At 42.4% G+C, this 18,807-nt stretch overlaps 3 protein-coding genes across 6 annotated transcripts; 2 read left to right on the top strand and 1 right to left on the bottom strand.

Moving 5' to 3' along the window:
- Positions 1-201: 201 nt before the first annotated feature.
- On the bottom strand, positions 202-6,194 carry pbx2 (pre-B-cell leukemia homeobox 2). 3 transcript variants are annotated; one of them, XM_068569565.1, is made up of 8 exons: positions 5,872-6,187; positions 4,899-4,972; positions 3,976-4,220; positions 3,137-3,327; positions 2,612-2,747; positions 2,187-2,328; positions 1,494-1,588; positions 202-1,041 (listed from the first exon to the last, which is right to left on the bottom strand). In XM_068569565.1, exons 1-8 carry the CDS (start codon positions 6,105-6,107, stop codon positions 961-963), a joined length of 1,200 nt encoding a protein of 399 aa, XP_068425666.1. In that variant the 5' UTR covers positions 6,108-6,187; the 3' UTR covers positions 202-960. The 3 variants fall into 3 exon arrangements, with proteins under 3 accessions (XP_068425666.1, XP_068425668.1, XP_068425667.1); XM_068569567.1 differs by lacking the exon at positions 5,872-6,187 and adding an exon at positions 5,081-5,165; XM_068569566.1 differs by lacking the exon at positions 1,494-1,588 and having other exon boundaries at positions 5,872-6,194.
- LOC137781053 (G-protein-signaling modulator 1) lies at positions 4,906-9,865 on the top strand. Of its 2 annotated transcripts, none has more exons than XM_068569568.1 (7): positions 4,906-5,066; positions 5,925-6,216; positions 7,049-7,134; positions 7,570-8,082; positions 8,409-8,571; positions 8,807-9,042; positions 9,201-9,865. In XM_068569568.1, exons 4-7 carry the CDS (start codon positions 7,618-7,620, stop codon positions 9,339-9,341), a joined length of 1,005 nt encoding a protein of 334 aa, XP_068425669.1. In that variant the 5' UTR covers positions 4,906-5,066; positions 5,925-6,216; positions 7,049-7,134; positions 7,570-7,617; the 3' UTR covers positions 9,342-9,865. The 2 variants fall into 2 exon arrangements, with proteins under 2 accessions (XP_068425669.1, XP_068425670.1); XM_068569569.1 differs by lacking the exon at positions 4,906-5,066 and adding an exon at positions 5,541-5,841.
- A 1,836-nt stretch (positions 9,866-11,701) lies between these two features.
- dnase2 (deoxyribonuclease II, lysosomal) lies at positions 11,702-18,324 on the top strand. The gene is made up of 7 exons (XM_068570017.1): positions 11,702-12,026; positions 12,636-12,733; positions 12,908-13,079; positions 13,891-13,993; positions 14,222-14,386; positions 16,216-16,434; positions 16,618-18,324. The coding sequence occupies exons 1-7, from the start codon at positions 11,997-11,999 to the stop codon at positions 16,986-16,988; spliced, it is 1,158 nt and encodes a 385-aa protein (XP_068426118.1). The 5' UTR covers positions 11,702-11,996; the 3' UTR covers positions 16,989-18,324.
- Positions 18,325-18,807: the final 483 nt, after the last annotated feature.

Genomic DNA, 18,807 nt, shown 5'->3' with positions numbered 1-18,807 from the left:
CAATTATAGAACTAAAACCAAAACAAGTATTTGGGGCAGTTGCCCCACTTTATAGCTCAACCTTGCACCAATACACTGTAAAATACAATCACATGCTTTCCGTTGTTATTGTTTACCTCTTTGATATAAAAGTACTTACACTACGTGTTACACTATGAGATCTCTGGCTCATCCAGCATCACAAATCGGCAGCGATCACGATTTGGTTGTGAATACAGAGAGTCTTTATTGTAAAAGAGGTAGAGAGAATACAGGTGTTTCACTGTACAGAAAAAAGACAGCACTGTTGATATACTCATTCAAACCACTGATATGGACTCACACACACACGCCTCATCCGTCTTACAGGGACACATAAGCCCAGTAGAAAAAAAACAACAAACCAAAATAACCAATAAAACAGAGAAACAAACGCACAAAATCTTTGGATTTTTCTCTATTGTCCTCTCATTCACTAAATGCATTCTCTCTGTCTGAGCTGTTAAAATGAAAATAGTTGTAGCATTAATAATAAAACAGCAATAATATTAATAATAATAATGATATAGTGTGCTTAAAACAATAATAATGCTGTGCCCTTCCTCCCCTTCCCAACCACAAACACACCTCAGTAACATGTCAAAATTAGTGGAAAACAAACCCTCCAACCCTGATAACAAAACCACACCTGCATGCACACACACACACACACACACACACACACACACACACACACACACACACACACACACACACACACACACACACACACACACACACACACACACACACACACACACACACACACACACCGAGCGGTGAGAGAAAGACGAAAACACAACGTACATTTAAAATAGTCAAACCAAAACAAACAACATACAAAAACCGGCTGCAGCCGAGTGGGAAGTGGGATATCATTCTTCTGTCTTTTCCGTCGCCAATCTTTCCGTCGCTGTCGCTCTGTGCCAGTGGGCGGGGCCTTCAGTCAGAGATTTCCGAGTGGTCGCTGTGGGGCGAGGCGCCAGACAGGGGGGAGTGCCGACCCTGCCAGTTACCGTTAGTCTGCGAAACCGAAAGAGAAACGAGTGTCAGGATGACGTCGCCGTGTGGCTTATTGTACATTTGTCAGCACATCATTAAACACCTATTGTACAAAATCTCAAGATGTTTTGAAACAATCTCACATCGACAATGACAATACATGTGTGAAAATATATTTAAAAGTCTAAATACTAATTTGAGATCCATCCCTTTAAACCTCACGTTTGGTGTTGTTTTGTCCAAGTTATGTTTCATGTCAAGTGCTTGTTGACAGCTGGGTAAGCAGTTGGATACAAGTGTAACATGTTAAACAAAAAAAAAAAGTGGGCAAGGGGCTAAGAGATAAAACCACGCGCACATCTCTATGACCAAAGTCTCGACAAATATGACAGCGAGTGCGCGGCACTGAATTTGAGTCACGGGCCGCCTTGTGTAAATATGTGTGGAACTACTTTATGAGTGGTTTAAAGTACCTGCACTCCCATTTGGTAAGCAGACTGCTCGCCGTTTACAGGTGGAACCCCGATGAACAGGTCAGCTGACCCGGACAGAGAGAAGGACCCAGATCCTTAAGAACAAAAACAAGAGAGCAACCTCAGTCACTGTTTTAGTGTTTTTGTAGCAGTACTATGATCATGCTATTAAAAGGGTATAATGGGATTTAATAGTGTACTAGATTGCCTTTAAATGGGAAGAGTCAGGATGTTTTTCATAAGGGAACGAAGACCAACAACGTGGAAAAACGTGAGGTTAAATGCTCTGCATTATATCAAGCCTCAGTTTGTGACCCGTGAACAGCCTCTTGCTGCCTGACGGTCACATGATGAGCCACACACAAGCTCCCCAGATAATCAGTCAGTAGCAAACTGAGCAAAAGCAGGAAAAGTGTGGATTATAACTTGTTACTAAAAAGAAAACTAAAAGCAAAGATAATTGTGCAGCAGTTCAAAATCAAACACCAAAACCTCCATTAGTATTGACTGCGAAGTTGTCTGTGTTGCTTCTTTAAGATATTTCTACATTTTTCCTCAGCCTTGGGTTATGCATTTTGTTCAGCTCAGCCAAATGATTGACAAGTTCCAGGAAGCAGACTAAAATGAGTCAGAAGACGGGGAGGAGCTACCTCGGGGCGAGCAAGTCGCACACTGTAGCTTTGCTGCTGGTACCTGTGGAGTTGGGAGTGTGCGGGGAATCTTCGCCGTGTCGGACCACCAAGGCTGTCTTCATGGCATAAAGGTTGGCCTCCTCCTGAAACTTGCCAATGTTTTTCTTGTAGCGGATTCGTTTGTTGCCAAACCAGTTGCACACCTGGCAGCGGGAAAAAAAAACACACAATACTAGGCTCAGTGTACACTCTTTGATTAAACACATGTACAGTAAATGCTTAAGCATGCTGTTATTGATCACTTGTAAAAAGGCGTCTTTATGCTTCAGAGCAGGACAACTGCGACTATTTTTGTTCACCGACTTATAAACTCAACTGAACACAGCTTAAGGAATATTCAATGTTCTTCTTACATGTTATCAGATCATCAAAAAAACTCAATCTTCCAAAAGCTGCTCATTCCTAAAAGTGCAGGTGGTGGTTTACCTGAGAGACGGTGATGCCACACAGTTTGGCGAGATCCTCTTTGGCTTCTTCACTTGGGTACGGGTTGGACAGATGGGAATAGAAATACTCATTAAGGCCCTCTGTGGCCTGCTTGCTGAAGTTGCGCCTTTTGCGCCTGAGGAGACACAAATAGGTGATAAGTATTGAAAAACAACCACTGTGATATAAATAGTTAACTTTAAGATGTGGTCGAAGGTCCCATGTCCTTTTCTGTGCAATACCGCATACGAATTTCAGTGGCTACTGTTAATAAAACATGTCGTTGGTAGAAAATTCTCACCACAATGTAATATATTCTTCCTTAAACTGAGCATAACACGGTGCAAATTGAATTCATATCATATTAAACACTGTTTTTGCACTAATTTAAAACCATGTTAATAGGTTAGAATCCAAGCAGACTACCGGGATTGTCCGCCTTTTCAGAGCCACAGTGCAAGCCTACTCAAAAGATTTCCAGTTCAGTATTCCTTAAAAAAAGAAGAAAACAACTGCACACACTACCTGGCATCAAGGAAGCGGGACCTCAGGATCATGACGGCCTCACAGGTGCTCTGCTTCAGCTGGGTCTGGATTGTGCTGAACTTGTGGTGGATAATGCCGACCATGCGCTCAATCTCCCGCGGCGTCACGGGCCGCGTACGCGACTGCTCCCTCAGCAGGTTCATCACGTGCGTGGTGAACTCTGTGCACGCCTGGGTAGGAGCCGGGGAGCACATGAGACGACGGATAGTAAAGTACAGAAATGTGCAATGCAGTAACACTATGTGTTATTTCATGATGGTTTGATGTGATTTAGCTATCCTGAATTTCACAACATGGCATTCTTTGATTGTTTTAGTAGAGAAGAAAATGAAATGTCACAAGAAAACATTCAGAAAACTGGCAGCATAGTATGGCTTTTCTTGTCAGTAAGCATGTAGCATGAATAAGCAAAATTACTACAGGTATGTCAAGCTGGTAAATGATGTGATCCCATAAAAAAGCTGAATGCTAGACAACTTTCCTGTAAAAGGGTTGCTTTATGTCTTACATGTGCATTCAACAGGCCACTTTAACAATTAAATGTAGGTAAACAATAGTAAAAACTTTGGCACACAATCGGGCTTTGGTGTAGGTTGGAAAGTGTGTCACTGATGTTCTTTAAGGCCTCTTGTTATACGGTGTTGACGGTGTGTTTGCAACATGAAAACAGTAGTGTGTTTATTCCTTGGCAAAGAAATGTTATGTGACTGCATCCCTAGACCTAACATGCCATTGGATTAAGCTTCTGGCGAGCAGCTTTAGTACAAGCAAGCATGTACGGACAGTGTCAGCGCTTGTCTCCTGTTGCGACACGGTACCTGCTCATACTTCTCCAACTCAGTGTGGTAGATACCGCGAATCTGGCTCAACTTGCTTTTGTAGTCGGAGTGCTCGAGCGAGCTGTCGGGCGACATCCCTCCCGAGCTGGTGGCGGCAGACACGGCGGCGGCGGCACCCCCGCCTTTCTCGGGCCCCGCCACGCCTTCCGCCAGCAGCATGTTGTCTAATCGCACCAGCTGAGGATCTTGAGCATCGTCCTCCTGGGCATTCCTCATTGACAGACCTGACGATTAGACAAAATGTCAAATGGGCTTTGTTTGCGAGGAATTATCCGAAGCCTGTATGAATGTGTGTGAATGTTGCTTTAAAGTACGGCCACAATATACTTCTGCTCTGTGAATATTCCCTCCATCTCCTTCTTACTTCAACTGAAGACCGAGCAACTAATGAATTCATTAATTTCTTGTTTTGGTGCAACTTGTGAGTCAGACTTCACTCAGGGTCAGCCATTAGAAAAACTGATGCACTGTTTTTGGATAGTGGACTAGTCAGTACTTAGTGAATGTGCCATCATCACTTTGTTGCATGTGCATCATTCTTAACTCCCACTCTTTCTTTAAAGTATTTTTTAAAGAACATTTGATTTTATTCTTTGTTGAACAAAGCAAGCTGTTCAACAAAGGATAAAATCAAATGTTCTTTTAAATTGTAAGTGAACATATCTAGCAGTATTATCTACGACCCTCTACTTTTCACATGCATTAGCCCTGTAGGCATTGTATTGTCTCTTTGTCCAGCTGCTGCAGGTTGTCTCTATTTTTAAACCATATAGCTTGACAAAATGCCATCTTTCTCCACGCATGTTTGTTTCTCACAGAAACATATAGAGTTACTGTCAACGCAATCTAATAACGCAAAGAGGCGGGTTCACACTGAAGATGATCTTAATAAACAACGTTACCAGTTTTTTCCTTGATCTCGCACAGGACGCTGAAAAGCGCGGGTTTCATCCGGTGACAGTTGAGGGCATGTTTCCTGTGCAGAAAAGAAGAGAGCGGGACTTGTTGCTTAACGTCAGCACGACAGGCGGATATGCAAAATAGAGACAAACAAAAACAAAAGAAGTGAGGTAAGCTATGTTACCTTTCTCCAATGAGACCTTGCTGGCCCCGGGCAATATGCCCCCATATGACAGGTAGTACATCTAGTCGTTATCATGTGCGGGAAGCTACAGATTTAACGTTTGCTTTGGCGCTCAACTGCGGTGTTGCAGTTTAACAAGTGACCGTGTTAACTGGCGACTTTCAGCCAAACGCGTTTGTTATTGTCGTATTTACAGACAGCTTTTGAAAAATAGAAAAAGACCACAACACGTAGTTAGCTGTCCTCGTGAATGCCGCATTGTATATTGTGTGTATGATATGTAAACACGACACAGCACTTAATTTAAAAATTAAACAATGCGGCATTTACGAGGACAGCTATGTTTTCTCTCTTTGCTACTTCCAACAGCTGTCTGTAAATACAACCACATCAGACGCGTTTGGCTGAAAGGGACCAGTTAACAGGGTCGCTTGGTAAACCGCGACACCTGCTAGCGAGTTAGCTTCGGCTGACGCAGCCTATCAAGCTAACAAAGGCTAACAACGTTACTATAGGTTCGAGACCCCCACTGCTCAAAGACATCACGCTTTGCGTCAGTAAATGACAGCAAAGAAACAATTAACACTGGTTAACTGTGACAGCTCGAACAGGTTACAAGAGAAACCCCTTTGTTTTCGTTTGCAACGCGTTGCTAATTTGTGAGCTACTAGCTAAAATAATCTAAACAAAAGATTGAGGTTCAGGAAACTTTGTCAACGTCGCAGTCGACAAAAGCGGAAACCACAGCCGCTGCGGCTTCGGTGTGGGCATAATACAATACTGATACTAACTTTGCTTGTGCCTCGTCCAAACTTTGGTCGGTGATGGTCATTATCTGCTGCAGTATGTCGCCGATGTCTCTGCGGGGTTCGTGTCCGTTCTCCGTGCCCTCGAGGCCCGAGTCCCCCCCGTCTGACCGCCGCTGGTGAACCGAGTTGAGCGCATGCATCCCGGGGTGGCCGCTCACGCCGAGTCCCCGGCCGTTGGAGGCCCCGTTGCCAGTCAGAGGCTGCTGCTGCTGCAACATCTTCAGCGACGCACAGTGGCGACGACTGCTGCCCAACTGTGCTCACAGGCAGTGAACCACAGGGCATCGCGCACACGGAACGGGGTCCCCTAGCGATCGACAAGAAAAGGTACACACCATGTCAACACGCTGCATGCGGGTGGACGAGGAAGTAGCATCGCTGGGTTAAATGTGGGCAAAACACAACATCTGCAACTCGATGCACTTACGCAAAGAAGAACTGAGCGTTTGCGCGCGTGTGCGTGTCATGGAGTAATATAAATAATACAACTAAATTATGTGCTATATATAATATAATCTTAATGTGTGTAACTAGGATAACAATGAACACTTACACACAATAATACATACATACATACATACATATATATATATATATATATATATATATATATATATATATATATATATATATATATATATATATACACCATTGTTGATTATATTATTATTAACAGGGACATAACAATTTGCTTTTTCGTGTACATTGCAGTGACTTTTCTGACACTTCTCGTTTTAGCTGCAAGTCAACAGGATGTGTGCCAAAACCACATCAGTGTCAGAAGAACTATGATCCTGTCTCAACACGTTGCAGTTGGGTCTGTCATGATCAAATGAGAGGGAGTAAAAGCAGCAGCTGCTTTGACAGTCTTTTTAAAAAAAGTTAATCTCAAGAAACAAACAAGGTTTTGTTTGGACCATGCGCAGATTAAACAAAGTGCACTATGAGGGTTCCTTCTGCTTTTTATCAGTAGTGTGTCACAGTATCGTAGCTCGTCATATGCCGGCTGAGTAAATAAGGGTGGGCTGTGGTTAGAGGAACAGGAAGAGAAGAGACTAGTGAAAGAAGGTAAAAGCAGGCAGACAGAAAGGGCGAGAGCTCGGCACGTCAGCACGTGAAACTCTTCATTGCTGTTTTTTCTTCTTTTTCTTTATGAAAGATATTGTCAAGACAAGTGACAAGCCAACAATGCTCTGCTCCGTCTGCGGATGATGCTTTGAGAGAGATAAAGTTTAAGAAATAAAGGTAAGATTGAAATCCCTGTTTTGCATTTTTCTGGATAGTATACAAGGCAACTTTTTAAGGCAAAACAACACGACCTGACAGAAGATACAACGGAAATCTATCAGCAACGAGAGGTTTCTTCGTAACCGATCATGCTGTCACACATTTTTGTTGTCACACAGTTGGTCATACAGGAATTTAGGATGAACTTTTGTATTTCCTGGCTTAAACATCTGAAGTCAACGTGTTAGAACCTGCCAAACTGGTTCCTCGTACATTTCTTTGCAAGACACAAAACGAAGAAAAAAAACACAGAACTGGTCTCCTTTGGTTTTCATTTCCATTCCAAGTAACTTCAGTGTTGAGAAAAGTAATGTTTTGAGTGTTGACAATGGGGTCCTGCAAAGTCTTTGACCTAATGATCTTTGACCCTGTATCTGTGTGTCTCCTTGTCAGTGGGGTTCAACAGGGAGGTTAACGGGCCGCACAGAGATCACAGCTGAAATGTCTGGAGAGGGGCCGCTGGAGCGTCTCGTCATCACCGAGGAGGGAGACGCGGCCGAGAGTGTCGCTGAACGGCGGCCAGCGAGCAGTTCCCTTGTCACCTCACAGACCTACGGAGTCGAGGCTCTGAAAAGGGAAGCGGAACACGCAGAAGAGAGAAAGAGTGCCGGAGACATGGCGAGAAAGAAAATCTTTTCAGAAGAGCAGGAAGGAGAGGGAAAGCTGAAAAACAAGTTGAAGAACAACCAGACGGAGGAGGTTGTTGTGACTGAAGAGGCTGGACTATGGGAGACTGAGAATGATGGACAAAACAGAGGTGATAGCGAGAGTAGAGGACAGACGTGTGCCAGTGACACACGGGGCGAAAAAACGACACAAAAGGACCCTCAAGTGGACATTATGAAGTTAAACTCCTCTGAGCAACAACCCGACGGGACAACAAACCAAGAAGAGGATCCAAAAAAGGTTTGTGGACTTTTGCTTCAGCTTTGTCACATGCCCTGAGATTACCCAATGTAGCATCTGGACACAGGTATTTGTAGTGTTCTTGACTTTACCAACTTGCTGCCATGTATACTACGAGAGAAAAAAACCTCTCGTGGTGGAAAAACAGCACGTATCACTATGTGTCAAGAGCATGTGGGAGTACGTAGGAGTCGAGTGAATTATTTTGCTTTGCCAACAAACATTCTGTGCCACTCACTGACAAAACTGTTCCTCCCTCCCGCACTCTTTTTTTCCGTTTTTTTTTTTTTCTTATTCTTTCTGCCACCTACCCGCGTTTTCTTCAGGCTCACCGGTTAACCCCTGACTTCCCGGATGCCCTGTATGAGCTGCTCTGCACCCTTCAAGAGGGGAGACGGCTCAACGACCAGCGCTGCTCCTTCCGGCTGGAGGGGGGGATGCGGAGGAGGTGCCACTCTGAGCCCAATACCTCCAAGCCCGCTAACAGAGGTGGGACTATTTGAGAAAGCTCAGTGTTGAAGTGATGCAACTGCTTCAGCCGTTGCATTCGTTTTCATGTAATGATGCTGACTCATGTTGATCAAGCTGAAACTGCATTAAAGTACTCCTACTCTGTGACTCAAGCGTGTTTTGAAACATGTTTCCACGTTTCTCTTTGACCCCTGATCACTGAAGGTCTCCATCCGTCCAACCACCAACGCTCTTTTGTCTCGATTCTCCACAGTCGTGTTTTCCTCCATGACTTCCCTGCAGAAAGAGGAGTTTTTCGAGCTGGTGGCCACGGCTCAGGCTCGTCGGCTGGATGACCAAAGGGCACAGCTCGAAAAGTCTCAACCCCTGAAACCGAAGTCCAGAGGTTTCCGAGGCAGCATAAAGCAACTCTCTTTTGCGAAAAGGCCCGCGCCGGTTCCCGTCCCCGTGCCCAAGGAAGATCTGTACAATATGATTCTTGCGACACAAGTAAGCGATTGCAAACTAGGTTGATTTTCAAGGGTTTTTTTTTTAGACATGAGCAGTTGCCAGTTGTCAGATTCCTGCCAAATTTGTGACTTTAGAAGGGAAAGGATGTGAATCCATCGTTTGATGCAATCATTATCCCACTTACCTTCCACCCGCAGGCCCAGGGCCGACTGGAGGACCAGCGCAGCAGGGCTCCTGGTCCCATGGATGATGAGGACTTCTTCTCCCTACTCCTGAGGGTCCAGGGAGGACGCATGGATGAGCAGAGGACTGAACTACCGTGCATGCTGCAAACCTGAGATGAGAAAACAAAACAAAAAACATGTGGGAGCCATCCAGTATTGTAGCCTTTTTCTAGTTTGTTTCTAGTCTAGTTTCTATTCAAACATGTTTTTGTTGTTGTCATTGAACCTGAAAGATGCTTTGTTTTGGAATTGTTCTGTTGGCTAGTGCAAAAAACATTAAAGTTTGAGCAACGGAGCTTTTAATGCAACTTGCAAGGTTGGTAATGACGAGATTGTTAAGTTTATTGCCAGTTAGACTCTTTCTTTCTACGCAAATAGGATCAGCAGATATGCTTTCTTATCTCGCCACCCTTTGTATTTTATTGAGTGTATGTGGCGAGTGCTTGAATGATTTTGTTTGAGTTCTTGGTCTTAATGTGGAGGAAGCCGTCTGTTGATTTCTGTTGTCTGCTTTGTTCATACAGCGGACATTAAGCACACCACGGACGGTGTTGAGGAGATAATAGCTCCAAGGCCACCCAGTGCTTTACTGTAAATGGATGATTCTCCTCCGGAAAATAAACCAAATGTTTATCTGAGCCATTTGCATTATATCTGTTTATTCAATTCGCCAATAGTGTTGCCAGGAGAAAATGACATTTAAAATGCTCTAATGAAACCTTCATTTTGATTATTTATTTGACATATAAAACTCAGAAGCCTCTAATCACAAAAATATTTAGCCGTGACACTGACAAGGATGTGAAACCTGTTCATTTACTGTCATCAGTAATCGTCAGTCACATTCCCAAAAACTCGGGATGGCGTCTATAATCTTTAAAACATCCTTCTGCACATAAATCAAAACATTCACACAGACGACACTCGGCAGTGACGTCTCATTTATGGAGCGAATGCGACCGAGATAAAGGTGTTTCTTTTTTTCACAGAAAGAATGGACTGAAAACAGGCGTTATTGTTATCTTAAAGTTCCCTCAGTTTTGTCTTTTTTTTTTAAGTTCACATCATCCCAAAGGCAAAGAGAAGATTTACGCACTTAATGTGTGATTTTATGGAATATTATTATGTATGAGACAGTTTGACTCACAGAGTATTAACTTTGAAGTTCAGAATCAATGCTTTTAGTATTTGCTGCAACTTGTAACTCGTGATACAACTCATGATATAAATGCTGCGTGTAATAATCAATAATGTTAGCTCCTCTGATGTGTGTTTTGTCCTCTCAGCTCAGACAAAAGGTTTTTGAGGAAGTACTGCTGGTCTGCATCAGTAAAGTTCAAGGTGACGAGAGGAAACTGTCACTTCCTCAAACAGATCACAATTACGTGACATGTGAATGCAACCTTTTGATCAACACTTCTGGTTGAGCTCCACATTAGAAAGAGAAGACTTACTGTGAGTCAAGTAGAAGAACACAAACATTTCCTCCAAATGTAAATGGGTTTTTCTCGACTCACAATAAATAAGGGAGATCTGTTTGCTCTGTAATTTCACATTTAAGGTCAAAGGTTATATATTTCCTGTTCTTGATGACACAGTGGTTATTCTGTCACGCAAACAGCTTTTTTTCCTCGGTCTCAGTTCCAAATGATCGAATGTTACACACTCATTTCCAATGAAGAAGAAGGAACATAGGAGGAGGAGAAGAACAGCTTCTACAATAAATAAACCACAACACAACAAAGTTGTGAAAGAGTCTAACATGAAGAAACAACAACTAACCAGATTCAAGTGGAAATGCAACACTGTACGTGTATAATATCTATGGTAAGACCGTGGCCAGGTCAACATTTTAGAAGGCTGACATATAGAGTTTCTTCTGGTGTGAAAACCTTTAGTTAAACCTGCACTCTGATTGCAGAGGTTTGCTGTCTTTCCACCATTTCAGAGGCTCTTCCCACAAAGGTTTTAAAAAAGAAGATAACATATTTTTAAGTATTGGATATTGGTACAGTCTGGCTTTCCTGCACCTATAAATCATATAATATCAACATATATTCAATGGCTTTAAGAATATATTTGTTGAATGTATCAGAAGGCTTCTCTCATTTTTATCTTATTACCTGTCTATTAATATAATTTCACAGTCGGCACTTTAACTTTTTTTATATATATATTTTTATATTTTAGTTTATATCTAATTGTATTTAGCTATGCCCGCTTTATTTGTATATACATATACTTGTGTAGATAATAATAGTACTGTCTATTCTTGATTTGTCCGGTTTTAATGTCTTAGTTCCAAACTGTTACCTCAATATGTGTGTATAAGTACTTTGAGTGCATTGAAAAAAACAGCGTCGGATACCTTGCATTTTTTTACACACTTGCTCAATAATTATTCGGATATTTCCGTGTAGCCCCGCCCATCGGGTGAGGCGCTTGTCAGGTGACTGAAACCAAGGACTCTTCAAGAGGGATAAGACGCGGTCAAGGAGTTGACGAAGCATTTATGTTAATAATGAGTTTAACGATATATTATTTTTGTCCCTCGATGTTTCCCACTTTTAAAACCCTTTTGTAAAAAAAAAAACGACCGTCTGAGCTTGTCGTTGTTGTTGAAGAAGCCAACGGTTGCATGACGTCACTTTGCCATTCTGCTGTTGTGGTCCTAGATTTGAGTTAAACTTGGATGTAGCGCTGGACGAAGATGAAACTGTAACCACTGCGTCTTCAAGCAGATATTCGGGTTGATAATTCATCGAGGACATGGATGATGGAAAGCGCTTTCAGCCAGCGGTAAGTAGAAGTGGTTACATGAAGCTTAGCGTGTGCTTTTAGAGACTTTCCTTTCCTATAGTGGTTACAAGTTTGCAACAAGTGGGTCAACTCAAGTGACGTGCTGCGTTCAAGTACATGTTTGAGGTTTTTTTTTTTACTTTAGTTACTTGAGTATTTACATGGTACGCAACTTGAAACGCGACCTAAATACGTTTCAGATGAAAACATTGTACTTTTTGCCCCACTAAGTTTGTTTTATATATTTAACTACTTTACAGACGCACGCTGTGAATACGACATACAAACACACAAACACGAGATGTATTGTTTGAGATTAAGCCTTCTGGTAGTGTATGAAGTAGTAATAGATTGCTTGAAGTGATAATTAAGTTACATATGAATGCATCAATGATTCTAATCCAATGTACGATATAGATTTACTATTCTAAAAGAGGTCATTGTGTATACGATAAGTAGCCTACTTTTTCTTTACTTGGTAATTTAAGTAGCCTACATTTTGCAGCTATTACTTTTGTAAGACAATTTCGAATTGTTTAATCTTTAAAGCATTTTCAATGCAAACGTTGCAGGCATATACAAATACATATGTTATGATCTTCTTTTCAGATTATTCTGTTCCTATCCCTGCTGATCTTTTGTGTGCCACTATGGGGCGACACCTCACCAATCACCTGCTACAACGACCAAGGAGATGCTGTTGATTGGTAATTCATTGATAAATAGTCCTGAACAAAGCACTCTTATAAATACACTTCACGGTTTGTTTGTGTCTCGCCCTGTTGGGTGACTTAAGATGCCACGTAGAAAGTTGAAACAATAATTTCCCAAATAGTGTTGAGTCAAACTGTTTCCACTTATTGTCTCATTCTCTGTCTTAGGTACTATATGTACAAGCTGCCTAAAGAACATGGCAGAAAATCTCCCCATCCGGGTGAGCTGTACCTACTGCTGGAAAAGGGGAGTGCAGGATGGACGAATGGGAATGGGGCAGTGAATGACACCACAGGGGCTCTGGGCAGAACAGTCGGACAACTGTACTCACAAGGACAGGTCTGTTTTGTACCAGGTGTTTAATCCTCTGGAACAAAAGTAGAACAAATACTGAATCTAAACATAGTGTACTTTTGTTTTACTGAGAATTGGTAATCGCCCAGGTGAAAGTCAGTCCTTCTACATGTGTTGAGTTATTATACAGTTTTCAATTCCTCATTATTCATGTCTAAAATGTATGCATGGAGTCATGTGAAATGGCCGTACCAAAGTCCTCTTTATTTAAAAAATGTTATCACAGAGAGTGCTTTGCTTTTTTTGACAGCTCCCTGAAATGCAAATGACATCCTTAGAAAAAAATCACATTATCTATCTGAATCCTCATTAGCTTTTTCCAGAGTGGTTGTAAATCTTCCTGGGGTATTAAGATTAGATATATTTTCCCTTTTCTTTAATGTCCACAATACAACAAAACTATGTTTAGAAAAGACATATCAGTTGGATATATGTAAATCAGCAGATATGATTTGGTTTTGCTTGCTTCTGCAGTTTCACTGCAGACTTCTCAATTTTTATAAATGACTCATTCAATGCAGTGGTGAGTCTTGACATCAGATTAAAAAATGGGAACTGAAAGTTCCCATTTTGTCTCTGGACAGCTGTGGGTCCAATAATATTGTTGTTTCAGCAGCTTGATCATACAAAACAATTGTATACCTCAACTTTACAGTGTTATGCTGTTGTAGTATGTTCTTCAGGTGAAGTGTGTGTGTGTGTGTGTGTGTGTGTGTGTGTGTGTGTGTGTGTTTGGTATGTGCCCAAGAGTGACGGTTCTTAATTTCAGTAAAAAACAACTTTCTCCTTCTCACAGAATACAGACATCGCATACATCCTTTACAATGACCAGAAGCCAACTGAGGACTTTGGTGACAGATTGGTTGGCGACAGTGGAGGAAGGGGGGGGCACACAAAAGGTGAACACCACAGCAGTGCAGCAGTGCAGGTTTTTTGTTTCAGGCCAAACAAATTACGAACTAAAAGTGTCCAAAAGTAATGTGTATTTCATATCATAGCAATGTATCAGATCAGGGAGGAGCTAATACTGATGCAGCTCCTCTGTGTTGATTTAGTCTTGACTCAAGCCGTCTGGAGGGAACCCCTGATGCTTGTTGCTGACAATCTTAACATCTCTGTTTCCTCAGGTGTTGTCCTGCTGGATAAAAAGCAGGGCTTCTGGTTGGTCCACAGCACGCCTAACTTCCCTCCTCCACGACAGGCAGGACAGTACTCCTACCCCAGCAGCGGCTTGCCCAACGGGCAAAACTTCATCTGCGTTACCTACCCGCTCGACCGCTTCCAGACCATCGGTAAGACTTGAGTCGTGAGGCAGAGCTGTTCTAAAGATGCACTCAGCACAATGTTTAAACGTGATGATGATGATGGTATGACATCACAATTGCAATATGAGACTTGGGAGCTGATAACGATTCATTCCCTGCCTTCGGGCTGCTATGATCTATTTTATCATATTTTAAGTCAAAAGTAATTGTTTGTTAAACTCATGTTTGTATTGGTAAAGAAAAGGTCATTTTTGAGAGAGAGAGAGAGAGAGAGAGAGAGAGAGAGAGAGAGAGAGAGAGAGAGAGAGAGAGAGAGAGAGAGAGAGAGAGAGAGAGAGAGAGACAGAGAGACAGAGAGACAGAGAGAGAGACAGAGAGAGAGAGAGAGAGAGAGAGAGAGAGACAGAGAGAGAGAGAGAGAGAGAGAGAGAGACAGAGAGACAGAGAGACAGAGATTCAGTTGCTATTATCTATCTATATATAGATCTGCATCATCTTGTAGTCCCGTCAATACCTGAGTGGGTTATAAAGTAAGTGTATATATATCTATAGATATAGATATATATCTATATATAGATCTCTGGTAATCAGCGGTACGTATGGATCATCACCATGTGATGTCATCACCCTCCTGAGCAGGCTCAGACGTTGGCACAGTTGTTGCTACGGCATTGCCCTGGGTAATGGTATCAGGTTGAGGTGTGTTACCATAGCGATATCAGCCCTCACACTGCGGCATGCATCCGCTCCATCAGAGGCTTTCTCGTGACTCTCTGGGACGCTCAGCATATGACGGTGTGTCCGGGGGTAACGAGGACACCCAGTGGGCGTCAAACAGTGGAGAGGTGTCACGTTTCATGTTGGAGCACCTTGCAGCATGAAACTGCACATCAGTGAGTGGAAACTGAGATTTGACGCTTCGTCAGTGAGGTCACAGATACCAAGGATGCTCAATTTGTTAAGACGGGCATGTTGTCAGAAATATGTGCTTGTTTATGTTTTAATTAGCTTAATTGTTGATTTGATTGGCTCAGCTACTGATGTTTAATGTTTAGCCGACACAGAAAGACAATTAATGGGTCTGTCCTTTTAATATGAAGTGAATCAACCACTACTTTTAGAGGTTGAAAAAAAGTCAGAAGTATTTAATCCATTGCAAATTTGACCTCATGATCGTGCAATATGAAAAGTCAGGGGGTTTCACCAAGATTATTACAGATAATACCGAGGAGGACAATAGATGGAGGCTGATTTCACACATTTCAAATGTCAAATTACAACATTAGAGGAAAAGTCAACCGATCAATAGAGTCATTAAGATCTATTGATTTAATTTTAGTCTATGTCCCTTCAGACTACGATACATGTTGAAGGATCACAGTAAATACATTAAAAGGTGAATCAGTTAAGCAGAAAATATTGGCGTGGTTAATCAATAATGTAAGTAATTGTCAGTTGGAGTCCAGACGGAGCTCCTTGAAAGACAGTAAGCTAAAGTGCTTAATGTGTTCAGGTCAGAATAAAGCGTATAGTGTTGTGAACTGTTTTATAGTTTCTTTCATACTGGCCAATAAAGAAACAATTTACATATTGCATAAACAAAAATTAAACATACATGAAGGAAGGTTAAAAGAAAGGAAGAGAAATAACAAAACTAAACTAAAGCCAAAGATACGTACATGAATTTTCCTCATTCCAGTAAAAAGTAAAATCCTGACACTGTGTCTATAGTTAAATCATCCTTCTCTCATGTGTCACCAAGTCAGCGCTGCTCATTTACGACACTCAGTCGACACAGTGATGCCGGGGTGCCGTCAACAGCGTTTGCCTTACATCTAATTTGTTTTGCGCCACAGGAGAGCAGCTCCAGATCAATCAGCCTAATGTGTATGACTGCAACGTCCCGGAGTCCCTGGCGTCCCTGGCGCCGGCTCTGGCTGCTGTCTGTGCAAAAAAACATCTGCCTGCTCACATCGTTTCGAGTGCGAAGACTGTATCCAACCGCAGCGTGACTCTGACCTCAAAGGACGGCACCAAGTTCATCAACTTTGCCAAAGGGGCCTCCTTTGACAATGGTACGGCTTTGGAACATTAATAAAAAAGTACTTTTGAAAGGTTATTCTGGCCGCAGCCTTACCGTGAGTTTCTTTGTAGGTAGAACTAGGCCAAATTGTAATAACTATGCACTGTCTGTACTAACACAAGAATGTAAACAATTTACAGCCAGAGATAATAACAATCTCTCTTTGCCTCCTCAGACCTGTACCACTCCTGGGTGGCTCCCAGCCTCCAGTCGGACCTCCTGGTCCAGTTCTGGATTCGCTCCACGGGCATCCTCCCCTCCAACTGCTCGCTAGGCTGGAAGGTCCTGGACATCACGCTCATCAACCCGGGGCAGACGTTCAAATTCAAGGCCAGCCAGGACCACTCCAAGTGGGCGGTCAGCCCCATGGCGTCCGGGTCGGGGTCCGGTGGAGGCTGGGTGTGCGTGGGAGACATAAACCGGAACCAGGCAGAGGAGCGGCGAGGCGGCGGCACGGTGTGTCTGCAGGACGCGGTGGTGTGGAAGGCTTACCGCTCGGCGGCGCTGGAGTGCGAGGCTTGTGGAGGAGAAACCATCCAGTGTTGACACCCTGCTGGAGCCCGATGGGTAAAGAAGAGGGCCGCAGGAGGGCTGTTATGGCTGGGATTATATCCAGCATGTGGGGCTTTTATGCTAAATGTTTGCACAAATTTGGTACAATGTGATTTCTTGTTTTTATGTCTGGTGAAAATCAATTTGAGATCATGCATGTTTAGCACGAGGAGGTTTTGACCACTTTTACTGTTACGCTTCTCATTCGTGGCTTTATCTGCACAGGGACACATGAAATTTAAGATTAAATTATGACTAAAAGTAGAAAACAAACTTCTATAGGCATCAGTATCATTTATGATTCCTCAATCTTGATCAGTGCATGCAAGTATGGTCACATTATTAACATCAAGCCCCGCCCATTTACAACCAGTGCAATGAGCACAGAGAAAAGAAATGCAGAGTGTTCAAATAACTAGAACTAATCCAATTTTGGTAGAAAATACTCTGTTCGCGTGGGCTGATTGAGGAAATGGGTTTTCCGGGGGCCTTTAAGGCACAAAAAACATTTTACTTGTTCATTTGCTTGTTCCGAAACGATTATGGGCTGCCATCAAGGGCTGCTGCACCCTCCTCTTCAAACTTAATGCATACAAAAAAACGCTGGAGGAGGACAATTAGTCAAATCTGACAGGTAGCAGAGGGCTTTCTGGGAAATATGGTGCTCGTTTTGAAAAACACGAAAACCTCAAAGTGCCACTTTAAATGAAAGCATTTGTTCGAGTGTCTTTAAAACTGCTGGGTATTCTTTTAACTGAAACTAAAGAGTCAGTGCTGCCTTACTGCCTTCAACTTCGTCTGTTTAAGGGTGCAACACGTATGATCGATCTCGAGTTTGTGTTTGAAACGTAACAAAAGATTTGAGATTATCAACAGAAGGTAACATGTTTTAGAGATATTCCATTGTGATATTCTACAGTATGCACAGCATACTGCCAGCACACGTCATCTTACAGACAAGAGCGTGCTTTTGACTGGTCAGAGTTTCTGTAGTTTCATAGAATTGTCCTCATTCTTACCATACTGTTAGTTAATGGTTGACTTTTTTGTAGATTATAAGGACCAGTCGAGCTGAAATGCTGCCCCCTGTGCGGTCAAATGTTATTCATTGCACCTAAAGTCAACATCAACTGGCTCGTTGGTACGATCTTAGAGAGCGTGTCGAGCTTTGCTTTTTGCAAATGTGAAACATTTATTTTATGGAATTTTAAAAACAGAACACTGTGGGATTATTTGCACTGTGACAACATTCAGGTTGGAGGAACGCGAACGCTTGTGTTGTTAACTGGGTTGTATGTAATGTTCTGTACTGAAATAAATAATATTTTTTATGATGAATCCAAATAATAAGACTGTCGGTGATGTATAAATTTGTCTTTCTTAGTTTATCCCTTCCACGAGAAAAACATAAATGGATGTTGGCGATGTATCCACGGGATACTCAGCATCATGGACAATATCTGTCTGTAATTAAGGTGGAATATGTTACATCAGTCAAAAGCAATGCAATTCATATAAAAGTAAATTTATTACCACAAAAATAGGACATACTGTATGTAGTGCATAAAGAGCTTTGATGTGAGACGACGCAGCACTGCAGGTGACTGCGTTTAGTCCACGTACAATGTAGACATTCTAATGCAAACACGGAGAAGATGTGCATCCTGCTTGAGAAAGGCACTAAACAATCAGTAGCATAGCATACTGCCAGCACACGTCATCTATTATTACCCAGAATCCTCTCCCTGGTCCCGCTATGCTCGCGCCTCAGCCAGTAAGGAGGCCTCACCAGCACTGAGCCGATACAACCAGA

The sequence above is a fragment of the Clinocottus analis genome, unplaced genomic scaffold (assembly GCF_023055335.1).
Source record: "Clinocottus analis isolate CAN_PGR_092001 unplaced genomic scaffold, fCliAna1.0.p SCAF_9, whole genome shotgun sequence".
Lineage (NCBI taxonomy): Eukaryota > Metazoa > Chordata > Actinopteri > Perciformes > Cottidae > Clinocottus > Clinocottus analis.
Note: the sequence above shows the minus strand (reverse complement) of the source record. Positions and strands in the feature narration are given on the sequence as shown.

Bases quoted from the DNA above. Each gene is read 5' to 3' on its own strand.
- dnase2 (XM_068570017.1), top strand. From the start codon at position 11,997: ATGGATGATGGAAAGCGCTTTCAGCCAGCG. The intron at 14,387-16,215 runs GTAAGACTTGAG...TTTGCGCCACAG, and splicing joins CGACCGCTTCCAGACCATCG to GAGAGCAGCTCCAGATCAAT. The intron at 16,435-16,617 runs GTACGGCTTTGG...TTGCCTCCTCAG, and splicing joins AGGGGCCTCCTTTGACAATG to ACCTGTACCACTCCTGGGTG.
- pbx2 (XM_068569565.1), bottom strand. From the start codon at position 6,107: ATGTTGCAGCAGCAGCAGCCTCTGACTGGCAACGGGGCCTCCAACGGC. The intron at 2,329-2,611 runs GTAAACCACCAC...TCCCGCTGCCAG, and splicing joins GTGGCATCACCGTCTCTCAG to GTGTGCAACTGGTTTGGCAA. The intron at 1,042-1,493 runs GTACTTTAAACC...TCGGTTTCGCAG, and splicing joins CTTACCAAATGGGAGTGCAG to ACTAACGGTAACTGGCAGGG.
- LOC137781053 (XM_068569568.1), top strand. From the start codon at position 7,618: ATGTCTGGAGAGGGGCCGCTGGAGCGTCTCGTCATCACCGAGGAGGGA. The intron at 8,572-8,806 runs GTGGGACTATTT...GATTCTCCACAG, and splicing joins CTCCAAGCCCGCTAACAGAG to TCGTGTTTTCCTCCATGACT. The intron at 9,043-9,200 runs GTAAGCGATTGC...TTCCACCCGCAG, and splicing joins ATATGATTCTTGCGACACAA to GCCCAGGGCCGACTGGAGGA.